Here is a 12,322-nt window from a genome sequence, read left to right on the forward strand (position 1 = left end):
ATTTTTATTTTATTTTTTTAAAGATTTTCTTTATTCATTCACGAGAGACAGAGAGAGAGAGAGAGAGGCAGAGGGAGAAGCAGGCTCCCCGCTGAGCAGAGAGCCCAATGTGGGACTCCATCCCAGGACCCCTGGGATCATGACCTGAGCCGAAGGCAGACGCTTAACTGACTGAGCCACCCAGGCGCCCCTATTCTTTTTATTTTTAAGTAAATCATTCCTTAGATTGCTGCTTTCAATATTATCATAGCACATAGCCCAACTAATAACACAGACTTCTGTGAGCACATGATTGAGTGCTTCTGCGAGTAATGGGGAGCCAGTGAAGGTTCCGAAGCTGGGGAGGGACCTGGCAAGTTAACAAATGGCAGCATGGGGAATGAATTTGTGGATTAGAGGTGGAAGGTCAAGGAAGAAATGATAAGATCCAGGACTCAGGAAGGGGCAGAGAGGAAGGAGGGAGCAAAATGGAATGATCCCCTCCTCTTCTAATATAGTAGGTATGTTAGAGTCAAAAATACACAAGAGGAATGGACAGAAACACAAAACATTACTGAACTCTCACCTGGACCTCTAGTAAATACAATAAGAAACAAAGAGGCAGGAGCACCCCCAAGAAGAGTGCTATGCATGGGTGAGGTTTAAGAAGCTTCCTGAAGCTATTTGCCTTCTCACCAGTGATTAGGGGACCAGTTCTGGTTACTCAGAGAGCTACTGCTCTTCCCAAAGTCCGGGGGAAGGTTGATTTCCAAGTAGATGAGATGCTGGAATTAATGGACTCCAGGTTCTTTAGGAGGTTAGGCCTCCTGCCAGGGCTGATTAGCCCAGCTGGCCTGTCCACTATTCCTGTTTTATTGCTTCCTTTCTCATTAAGGAAGGTGTTGGGTTTGGATAACCATAAACAACATGTCTGCTGCTATAGGGCTACCATCTCTTGCACAGCCAGTGGCTGAAACCAGGCTCTCAGGAGTCTTTGTTAAAGACTTAGGTTGCAATTTTGGAGAAACAGGAAAAGGAAGCCCAGGTTTGAAAATGTGCACATAAATGGTTATTTTCCTATTTTTCTCTTTTTCCTTTCCTAAAAAAAATCAAAGCGGCAGGGAAAATAAAACTTAAAAAAAATAAAATCAGTGTTGTTTTTCCTCATTCTCTCTTCTCTCTCATCCCTGCTCTCTCAACATAGCCACTTGGAGATGTGAGGGAAGGGAGTTGGAGGCTTCCCTTCACATCAGTCTGCCCCCAGTGGGCCCAAGGAGTCTGAGCAGCCCCTGGCCACTTGCTGAGCTGTTCTGTGGGTGCCTCACACCTCCCATGTCCACTTGAGCCCAAGGGCTGAAGTCTTATGGGACAACAGAACCCTTGAAAGGGAACCGGCCACCCAGCCCCTCTCTACCCTCATTCTAGTCATCTCAACACTTGTACTTCTTCCCCGTCCCCAGGCAGCGTGTTCCTTAAAATGACCTTCATTGGCACATCACTTCTCACCAGGAACTGTACCCTTGTTCTTTCCAGTCCTGCAATTTTCTCTCTTCCAGCACAGGGAGAATCATATTTACTCAGAAAACCACAGTGTTGAACTATAGCCCTCACTTTCTTGGAGTTTCACTTTCTAAGGGAATTTTGCAGCTGGTTCCATCTGCTTTTCCTGATTTTTTTTCTCTCCTCTTCTGCCCATGTTGATTTCTTCCCCAGTCCTAGCCAGCCCCCAGCCTCAGTTCCTCCCCCACATGTCACCATGATGGTCTTCTCTGCTCACGGTAGACACACAATTCATCAAACCTCTCACCATGTCCCCAACAGCAAATGCTCAGAAAATCCTTGTTGATTTGTACCAGCTACTTCCAGAGCCTTTAGTATTAATACTTTCTAGGAATCTCTCCCCTGCAGAACATCTCATAAAGCTGGTTTAGGTTGTACTTAAAAGTCCTACCTCACTGTGTTTTTTGTTCATGTGGCTTCTCTAAAAAAGGACAGGAATTACTCCTGTGCTGAGAGTGGATAAATTAACTATTCTGAATGCTAATTATGTTAATGTGAATTATCCATGTGCCTTTTAAATTTTAAGCAGACCTTTCCCTGCTAGTTAGCATACATCTGGGCTATTACCTACTTCCACAAATATGTCCAAAAGACAAGCAACCAACTCTAATGTTAGATTGATCCAAACCCAACTCATGTGCTTTAGACAAGGAGAGTGGTCTAGGTTAACATTCGGTTGACTTTAAGAACTTAACCAATAAGCCAGATACCTTTCCAAATGCTTTACAAATATTCGGTCATTTAAATATCATAACATGCTCTGAGATGGATATTGTTACTATTCTGATTTTACAACTAAGGAAAGTAAAGCACAGAGAGGTCACACAGTGAGTAAACCACAGAATCAGGATTCAGACACAGGCAGTCTGAGGGCAAAGTCCATGCCCCTAACCACTCCTCAATGCTACCTCCCCAGTAACAACAACTTATAAATCGTTTACTTACAAATCCCCCTGCAAGTCAGAAGAGAGTTCAGATGAACTTCTATTTATGCAGTGTCTGTGTCTCTGCAGAATCTTATTTATGTACACAGTATTTTACAAATCCAACCGTTTTCTGGAATCAAGTCCTCATTTAAAAGAGCTAGACAAAACCTCAATGAGATACCACTCCACACCAGTCAGAATGGTTAAAATTAACAAGTCAGGAAACAGATGTTGGCAAGGATGCGGAGAAAGGGGAACCCTCCTACACTGTTGGTGGGAATGCAAGCTGGTGCAGCCACTCTAGAAAACAGTATGGAGTTCCTCAAAAAGTTGAAAATAGAGCTACCCTATGACCCAGCAATTGCACTACTGGGTATTTACCCCAAAGACACAAATGTAGTGATCCGAAGGGGTACGTGCACCCGAATGTTTATAGCAGCAATGTCCACAATAGCCACTATGGAAAGAGCCAAGATGTCCATCAACAGATGAATGGACAAAGGAGATGTGGTGTATATATACAATGGAATATTATGCAGCCATCAAAAAAAATGAAATCTTGCCATTTGCAACGACGTGGATGGAACTAGAGGGTATTATGCTAAGCGAAATAAGTCAATCAGAGAAAGACAAGTATCATATGATCTCACTGATATGAGGAATTCTTAATCTCAGGAAACAAACTGAGGGTTGCTGGAGTGGTGGGGGATGGGAGGGATGGGGTGGCTGGGTGATAGACATTGGGGAGGGTATGTGCTATGGTGAGCCCTGTGAATTGTGCAAGACTGATGAATCACAGACCTGTACCTCTGAAACAAATAATACATTATATGTTAAAAAAAAAAAAAAAAGGAAGAAGATAGTAGGAAGGGAAAAATGAAGGGGGCGAAATCGGAGGGAGAGACGAACCATGAGAGACTATGGACTCTGAGAAACAAACTGAGGGTTTTAGAGGGGAGGGGGGTGGGGGGGATGGGTTAGCCGGGTGATGGGTATTAAGGAGGGCACGTATTGAATGGAGCACTGGGTGTTATATGCAAACAATGAATCAGGGAACACTACATCAAAAACTAATGATGTAATGTATGGGGATTAACATAACAATAAAAAATTTTTTTTTTAAAACTAATGATGTAATGTATGGTGACTAACATAACATAATAAAATAAAACTAAAAAAATAAATAAAAGACCTTAGAGACAAAAAAAAAGAGCTAGACTTTGAACTCCTTTTGGAATATAAGGATCTTGTACAAATTGATGCCACCTTGTAACTAAATACTTATGACAAATGTCCTCACAGGATAGGTGATAGGAACATGATTGTCTCCTTATCTTCAATATCAGAACATTATAATAAGCTCAATACATCATAAAATCCTTCTGGTCTCCAGATCTCACTGGATGGTGATTTGCCTTTACCACTTCTGGGGTTGTTGGATTCCATATATGAATTACCTGGTAAGCAAGGCATACTTCCCTTTCCTTCTCTGAAATTTCTGTCTTTCAAAATTCAAGGGGGCAGACCCCAGGCCTCATATCCTGAGCTTTAGCAAATAGACATATGTTGGTCTTATCTAGATCTTTAGTTCCATTGTAGGTTTTCATGGCATGCTTTTATTTTTCCTGATCTCCAAGGTTGTTATTTGTATTCAGGGTACTGCTTCCAATTCTTTGACCAGTTTAGTTGCCCTGTCTTAGGTCATATAACTTCTTCAAAGAGTGACAGTTTTCCATGAGCTTGTGCATGGGCAGGTTTGAAATCAGATCGACTTCTTTGTGTGACTAGAGCACTGCAGCCTCCAGTTAAGCACTGACTCTGTGCCAGGCACTCTGCTAGGAAGTAAATACAAGTGATATCATGATATAGGATCCCTGCCTTCACAGGGAGGGACCTTTAGTAAATGCAATAAGGAATAAGAGCTAACAGTTCAGGGTTTCTAAGAAGTAGTCCACAGACTCCTGGACTCCTTTGTTGGATCATAAATGATAGTTCAGAATCCCACCACCAAACTGTAACTATAAATTATTACGCTATTTAGCATTAGTTCATTTGAATTCATGCATCACCTTAGATGGACCCACATAAATGTTCATCTGCTAGGTCTATGCCACTTCCTAGAACTCTCAGGATCTTCCTGTGATTGGCCTAATATTATTTATCCTTTGATCAGTAGTCAGGATCCTCGACACAGCTTTTTCAAGTATTATTCCAGCTCATGGATGAGGAAATTGAAGCTCACAGTGGCCACAGAAATAACAGAACATGTTTGTCACTTCACAGTTTTCATTATATATGTATATATGATCTCATCACAGCTACAGTGATCTTGGCATAAATTACTTCATATCACTTTCTTGTTTAAATCCCTCCAATAGCTCTCCATCACACTCAGAATAAGAAACATCCATCTTTTCTTCTCTGACCTTTTTTTCCTATTTTGTTTTGTTTTGTTTTGTTTTATTTTATTTTATTTTATTTTCATCATGATAAGTGTACTCCTTAATCCCATCCCCTATTTCCCCCAAGCTCCCACTCACCTCCCCTCTGGTAACCATCCGTTTATTCTCTATAGTTAAGAGTCTGTTTCTTAGTTTGTCTCTCTCTCTCTTTTTTTCCCTTTGCTCATTTGTTTTGTTTCTTAAATGCCACATATTCCACATTCCCTTACTCACTATGCCACATATTCCACATTCCCTTACTCACTATACTCCACATGGTCTTCTCTGGGTTCTACAAACAACAGTCCTGTATCCATATCTTGTCCTTTCCCTGTGCTGCTCCTACAGATCCATCAAGGGACTGGTTCCCTCTTCACTCAGGTCTAGGCTCAGATACCACCTTTCAGCAGGGTGACCTTAGCACTATCTAAAGTATCCACCCCCACCCATCCTGCCAAGTCACTCTTTATCAGATTATTCTGTTTCATTTTCTTCCTAGCTCTTATTATTTCTAAATTTCTTTTCTTGGTTTACCTTTTTAAAATTATTTTATTATGTTATGTTAATCACCATACATTACATCATTAGTTTTTGATGTAGTGTTCCATGATTCATTGTTTGTGTATAACACCCAGTGCTCCATTCAGTACGTGCCCTCTGTAATACCCATCACCAGGCTAACCCATTCCCCCAGCCCCGTCCCCTCTAGAACCCTCAGTTTGTTTCTCAGAGTCCATAGTCTCTTATGGTTCATCTCCTCTTCCGATTTCCCCCCCTTCATTCTTCCCCTCCTGCTATCTTCTTCTTTTTTTTTCCTGTCTTTTTATCATTTAAGGTGTTTTCCTTGTTTTCTTATTATACTATCTCCGGGTCCCTTTGGGTTTGGCACCCAGAGCAGTATTGAGAAGGGAGAGAGAATGACCTTGTGGTGTCCTCAGTGACTCTTCTCTTTGTGGGGACAAGTGGGAATTCTTACTTAATTTTTTTTTTAAAGATTTTATCCATTTGACAGAGAGACACAGCGAGAGAAGGAACACAAGCAGGGGGTGTGGGAGAGGGAGAAGCAGGCTTCCCCCCGAGCAGGGAGCCCGATGCGGGGCTTGATCCCAGGACCCTGGGATCATGACCTGAGCCGAAGGCAGACGCCTAATGGCTGAGCCACCCAGGCGCCTCTACTGAATTTTTAATAATATTCCAATTTAACCTCCACTTTTAATTCTCAGGATCTTTCTTCCATCCTTGATCACAATCCTTACTTCCATCTCAAATTTGTGAAATATTTTTACAACTTACTCCTGAAAGGGTAGAGCACTTTGCCAACCTCAATTCTAAAATAGGTCTCAAATAATGCAAATACTCTAGTAGATGCCGGGAGAGGACAAGCAGTTATATGTAGGGAGAGATGGAAAGAGGAATATGATTGTTTGCTGATGTCTGCCTCCGGGTTTGGGAAAAGGAAAGTTCTGGCATTTATGCTACATCTCACATTATTTTTTTTTCTTTTTAGGGATCTGAGGTACAGAGAATTAAATTAAAATCATGCTTCTCAACTACAGCAGACTATCATCAGTTCATGCAAAGTCTTTTAATTTTTGTTTTTGTTTTAATTTTCACCTTGATCTCTAATCTTTGCTCACATTCACCTCCCTCTTATGCATGCTTTCCTTCTGCATTTGGTACATGTCCTTAAGAGACATGTATCTTTAGAAACTATTTAGTGTTAGTGGATGTGAATGAGTAATTACATTAATATTATGACATAAATCTCCTTCTGTTGCTATTTTTTTTAACTCACCACTACATCTTTAAAGCTAATTCATGTTGCTGGATTTACATTGACTCTATTGCTCCAACTGCTGCATAATGTTTTATGGAATGTTATCCACTACCTTTTACTTTTCCATTCCTCTAGCAATGGAAACCTGTATGGAACAATGACATAGTGAACATCCTCATACTTGTCTCCTTAGAGGCCTGAGGAAGAATTCCTTTGGTTTGTATGCCTAAGAGAGGGATTGGTGGGCCATAGGATGCAAATACACTGTTGTCTTTATCCAGCTTCCCTTGTGCATAACTGGCATCCTCTCAGTCCTACCTCCTGTATTACCTATTGCTGCAGGGACCAGAGCTCGGCCGGTGCACAGGCTGTCACCAGCTTGGCACCCATGGGATGTGGTACAACCTTGCTTCTTATTTCCTGCTCTGGGACTTCACTAAGGCAGAGATGCAGAACTCAGGGAACCTGCTCAACACTCATGCCTACACAATTAAGTGGGGGAATGGGGAGGGGCAGAGGTTAATAGTCCCAAAGCTACTCTTGACCTTTTGGAGGGTAGGAGCCAAAGGATAAGTATGTTTCCTTGAATTCCCCTGGGAGGAAGTTCTGAGACATAGTTCATAAGACTCTTACCAAGTTCCCTGTGGGGTTGAGTACAAGTTGCCAACTTGAAAACACATCCTGGTACTGGTTTTGCCTTTTCCCTAGTTCAGTCCTCCAGTTCCTCATTCCTGCTCCCTGTTATTACTTCCCAAATCAACTATCTATAGATAAGCTTTGTCTCAGGCTCTGCTTCCAGGGGCTTCCCAGAGTACAACATTATCCCTAAGTACTGCTAGACTGCTGTCTAGGGGATCTGGGCCCTAATCTGGAGAGTCTGGCCAGCCTCCAACTTGGGGACCAGAGACTGGGCCATTTCAAAACTTCAGAGGGCCACCTTTTAACAAGAGGCTTTGCCTCTGCTTGGAAAGCTCCCGAGATGGGATCTTTCATCTGTGGATCAGTGATTTTTTTTAATACTTCCTGCAGTTATTTTCAAAATGTGGTTGTGGGGTGCCTGGGTGACTCAGTCAGTTAAGCGTCTGCGTTCGGCTCAGGTCATGATCCCAGGGTCCTAGGATCGAGCCCCACATCAGGCTCCCTGCTCAGTGGGGAGTCTGCTTCTCCCTCTCCCTCTGCCTGCCACTACCCCTGCTTGTACTCTCTCTCTCTGTCAAATAAATAAAATCTTTAAAAAAAAAGTGGTTGTAATATACATACATGCCCTGGTGATTATAAAATATTTCCCCCAAACATTGACCTCTGCCCTCATGATTTCTGATTTCTGATGTATGGACAGTAGGCTCATCCTGGGATGTTCCATAACAGAGTATTAAGAAAATTCCCTTCTCAGTTCTTGTTAATATGGAAGCATCACATGATTTATGCTTTCCAGTGAAGGGTGTTGCAGTCAGCTTATGTCCTGGAAAACGCAGTTGTTCTAACGGTCATATTTTCACTTGGATTTACTTAGGGAAAAATGATCATTTCTTTGAGTGGACATATGTCAATGTTAATGCTTGTGTGTATGTGTGTTGTGTGTGTGTGTGTGTGTGTGTGTGTGTGTGCACGGGCGCACATGTGTGTGTGTGCATGCCAGCTCACTGTATGGGGTGAATCATCATGGAAAAAGCACAGATCATGACCACCTGGGAGCAGGGTATTGGCAGAACTCCATCAAGGGAATGTGTCCTCCTTCTCACTTGCAAACAACTTTTAAAAATCTCCTATCCCCTTCTGCTTTTGTTGTGTGAACAGGTGGTTAATACATATACCCCAGGAAAGAAGATTTGGCTTGAAGGTGTGGTGACCACCTCAGCTGGAGGCACAAACAATCTATCAGATTCCTATGCTGCAGGATTCTTGTGAGTAACACGTGCAGTTTCACTCCCAGGGACTTTGAGGAAAGGACAGTGAAGTGGTACTGCTCATTATTCTGCCCGCTGGAGGGGGAAGGTTCATTTCTCACTGAAGTTCTCCATCTGTTCCTTTGTGAATGGGTGTAACCCATTCAACAAACAGAGATGAGTGACTTCTCTAGACACTAAGACGTCAGGTACAGGCTTCGGGGCGAAGACAGTAGTAATAATAGTAGTAGTAGTGACCATATAGCCATAAGACCTTTATTTAATAGCTATAGTTCAAAGACAGTGCCTACAACATACAATTTCTCATCTAATATTCACCATAGTCCTAGGAGACAGGTAAGAGTAAGATTGGAGGAACAGAGACAGGAGATAAGAAAAGGTAGAGGAGATTAGTGTCATAATAATAATTTTAACTCTATGTGCCACATGCTTTCTGAAGTGCTATCTAATAACTGAACAACCAGTGAGACAGATACTACTATTTTACAACCACCCAATGAGATAGATGTGAGAGCTTGGACTCAAGCCTAGGCAGTCTGCTTCAGAGTCTAGCCTCTTTGCTGCTACCTTAGACCTCTTTCTTTTCTGCCTCACATAGTCTGTCCACAAAAAGAAGTGGTAGACAGTCAAAGGAATCAGGAATTTCTCTGATAGGAAGATCAGCAAGGGCTTCATGGAGGAGGTAGCATTTGAGGGGGACATAGAAAGGTGACTGTAATTTCTACAGGTGGAGAGTGGTGGTGATGGTGGAGGGGAGCATTTGAGGCAGAAGGAACATTATGGGCAAAGGCACAGGGGAGGGGAAATGGGTCGTGTGATGAAAGCTTCAGGAGCAGCAGGAATATAGTAAGGACTGCAATGGGGTGGGGGGGTTCTCTACCAATTGTGGAAGGCTGTGAATGCCAGGCAGAGGAAGTGAAGCCTTGTTCTACACTCAGTGGCAAGCCACGGAAGACTTTGGAGGAAGAGAGAGACACCGTCTGACCTGTGTTTCCATGTTGGCTTTGGGAATAGTATGCACAAGGGTTTGGAGAGGCAAGCGATGGGACAATGGACTTGAAGGCTTCTGCAGCTATCTGGACAATGACTTTAACACCGAAGCATAAGGGGCTCTCACTGGCCTGCCAGCATCATATGGCAGGGCAGACCCCTCAGGACCACGGACTCACCAAGTGACCTGGTCCTGTGCCACTCTAGTCCCGTGGCCCTGGTTTTTTGGTCTGCGGCAAGGTCCTCCTAAGAGCTGAGCTCTGCCCTCAGCTTTGTGTTTCCTTACTAATAGCTGTTCCTAATTAAACACATGTAGTTTGCCTCCATTAAGGCAGTTTCTTGAATACATTTGTAAAGGACAAATCAGAGCAGTCAGGCAGATTGTGTTTGCAGATGGAATCCTGGCACATGCAGATGAAGATAATGAGTCCAAAAAATATATGATGGTACGCTGGGTCTTCCATGCCTGTGTTCCCAGCACCTAGCATTGAGTGGCACAGAGCAGTTGTTCGATGAGCATGGTTCCAGTGAATGAAAGGGAATGAATCAGCATTTGATACAGTGGGTCTGAGAGTCTTCTTTCAAAAATACACTCCCCACCAGGTTTCCTTGTGAGCTGTGGAGCAAGGGCAAGAAACAGGACTACAGGGGCCACTTAGAACCAGCAGAGGAATGGCTTTTGCTCAGCTGTCATAGACAGACTCTTCTGCCAGGTGAGCAAGCAGCCCAGTTGTCCTGAGTGTTTTCATGAGCATTCTTCCCTTCAGGGAATGATGTGAAATGGGAAACACTACAGCCCTTCATGGAGGGAGCTGGAGAGAGACCTGCCTTTTCATGAGCACCAGCCAAATCTCCATAGATCTCTGTGGCCACTTTGCAAATGCAGATTAACATAGTTGTTCAGGGTTAGGTTGTAGTTCAGGTATCCAGTGTGTAGTGGACACAGATCAGTTGAAAACTAGCTCACTTGGCTCCTGGTCTTCTCTCTTACCTCTTTATCACCGATTTGCTCTCCCCTCTGCTGGCAGCACCCAGCAAAGTGTCCTTTGAGTCTAGTTCTCCAAGGAGCATAAATTGCTTCCTGGGGTGAATAAAGCATTCTAAGAAGCTCTAGAAAGCTAGCAAGATTCCTTGGAAAGAAGGCATCTTTCAGGCTTTTTTCAATATATGGCATAACAACGAGCTTACAAGGACACTTGCACATTTATGCATGAATCAGAACTTTCTGATTCCAGCCAGGGCTTTGAGACTCTCTGATGCACTACAGACATACCCTTGGCATACTGCTGTGTCTCCAACACCTGGTAGTATCTGCCACCCAGTCAGCAGTCAATCCATTTGTGTGGAATGGAAACTCCTGGCTACAATAGAATCCTTGGTGGGATGTACCAGTCATCTTGCCACTTTTCACTGAAAGGGAGACTTGGAACACCATTTATCTCCCCTCTCCGAGGGCTTATTATTTACAAGAGGAAGAGGATGATAACTTCCTCTCACCATCCCACTCTGAAAAGCACAGGGAAGCAGGGGTTCTGGTCATAGTCATTTTGAATGCTCCAGACTCTGGATGTGCATATAGGATGTGCGTTTGGAAAGGAGGATGCATATTCTTCCCTCTCATGTTAGAGTTCTTTCAAAAACTCCCCGTACTAGCAAAAACACCCCCCAGGTTTACCAGTTAACATTAGTTTGTTGAGTATATATTCTTTGCACATCACTGTTATAAGGTCTATTGAGGTCACAAGTAGGAATTTGATACCATTCCTATAAATGAGTATACAGGTATTTGCATACCCAGTGCTTTACAAATGACTCACATGTTCACACAGGCATTTTTGTGTCTATCCTCAGTGCTGAGAACAAGGCCTTGCATTTACAGCTGATTAATTCATGTTGAATGAGTAATGAATGAATGAGCAAATGGGATATTTTAAATACCAAAATACAGTCCTGTATGGATATCCAGCTGCTGCTAGATGTGATAATGCATTTACTCATCATTTTGTTTCTTTTTTCAGCAAGCATAGGGATAGAAGGGTGAATAAGACATACTTGTTTTTATAGGTAAATATTTGTTAGATATGGACTCTGTCGTATTTGTTGCATTGGTGGAGAGAGCACTGATTTAGAGCATCAACCCAGAATTCATGTTATAGTTCTACCCCAGGATATTTAATACTAACTTGTTAGTTATATAATTAATTAGTTATATATTTAGCATAACTAAATCTGGTATCCTGATTTCACAGGGTTGGTAAATTCCAAAGTAATTTTATGTCCCAGTCTGAACAACAACAGCAACAACAAAAGTTCAGTTGTATTATTGTCAGATTTTCTTTTTGATTTAAAATTTTTGTTTTTGCATTTTGCTTTGTTTTATTTTGTTTTTATAATTCTAATTATCAGTAAATATTTGTTAGTTTTTATGAGAACAAAATACAATTGTCAATGTGAAAAAGATTTTAAAATGTTAATAATATCCATTTATAATATAAAAATTAACAATGCTTTTTATTCCCATAAAGAAAAAGTTTAATTCTACAAGTCACTGATTTGGAGTTCCATATGGTTTCAAATTTGGGAAATCATAGTTATGCATAATTTGTCCCTAATGTGCTGAATGGTGATTCTCAAAGTTCCTTAAATCTAATTTTATCCAGATCAATTTCAACTTAACAAAGAGTATGAAGCACCTACAGTGTGCTAGGAACTGAGATGGATATTTTGGGTACAAAGCTAAAA

The 12,322-nt window shown here is 42.1% G+C and overlaps 1 protein-coding gene across 1 annotated transcript in view; it reads left to right on the forward strand.

Moving 5' to 3' along the window:
* The window catches only part of HPSE2 (heparanase 2 (inactive)), a 657,615-nt gene that overhangs the window by 513,834 nt on the left and 131,459 nt on the right, over positions 1 to 12,322 (forward strand). The window contains exon 8 of the mRNA XM_078077262.1: positions 8,481 to 8,587. Coding sequence (XP_077933388.1) covers positions 8,481 to 8,587 — 107 coding nt within the window. The remainder of the gene's footprint in view (positions 1 to 8,480; positions 8,588 to 12,322) is intronic.

Source organism: Halichoerus grypus, chromosome 7 (genome assembly GCF_964656455.1).
Source record: "Halichoerus grypus chromosome 7, mHalGry1.hap1.1, whole genome shotgun sequence".
In the NCBI taxonomy this organism is placed as follows: domain Eukaryota; kingdom Metazoa; phylum Chordata; class Mammalia; order Carnivora; family Phocidae; genus Halichoerus; species Halichoerus grypus.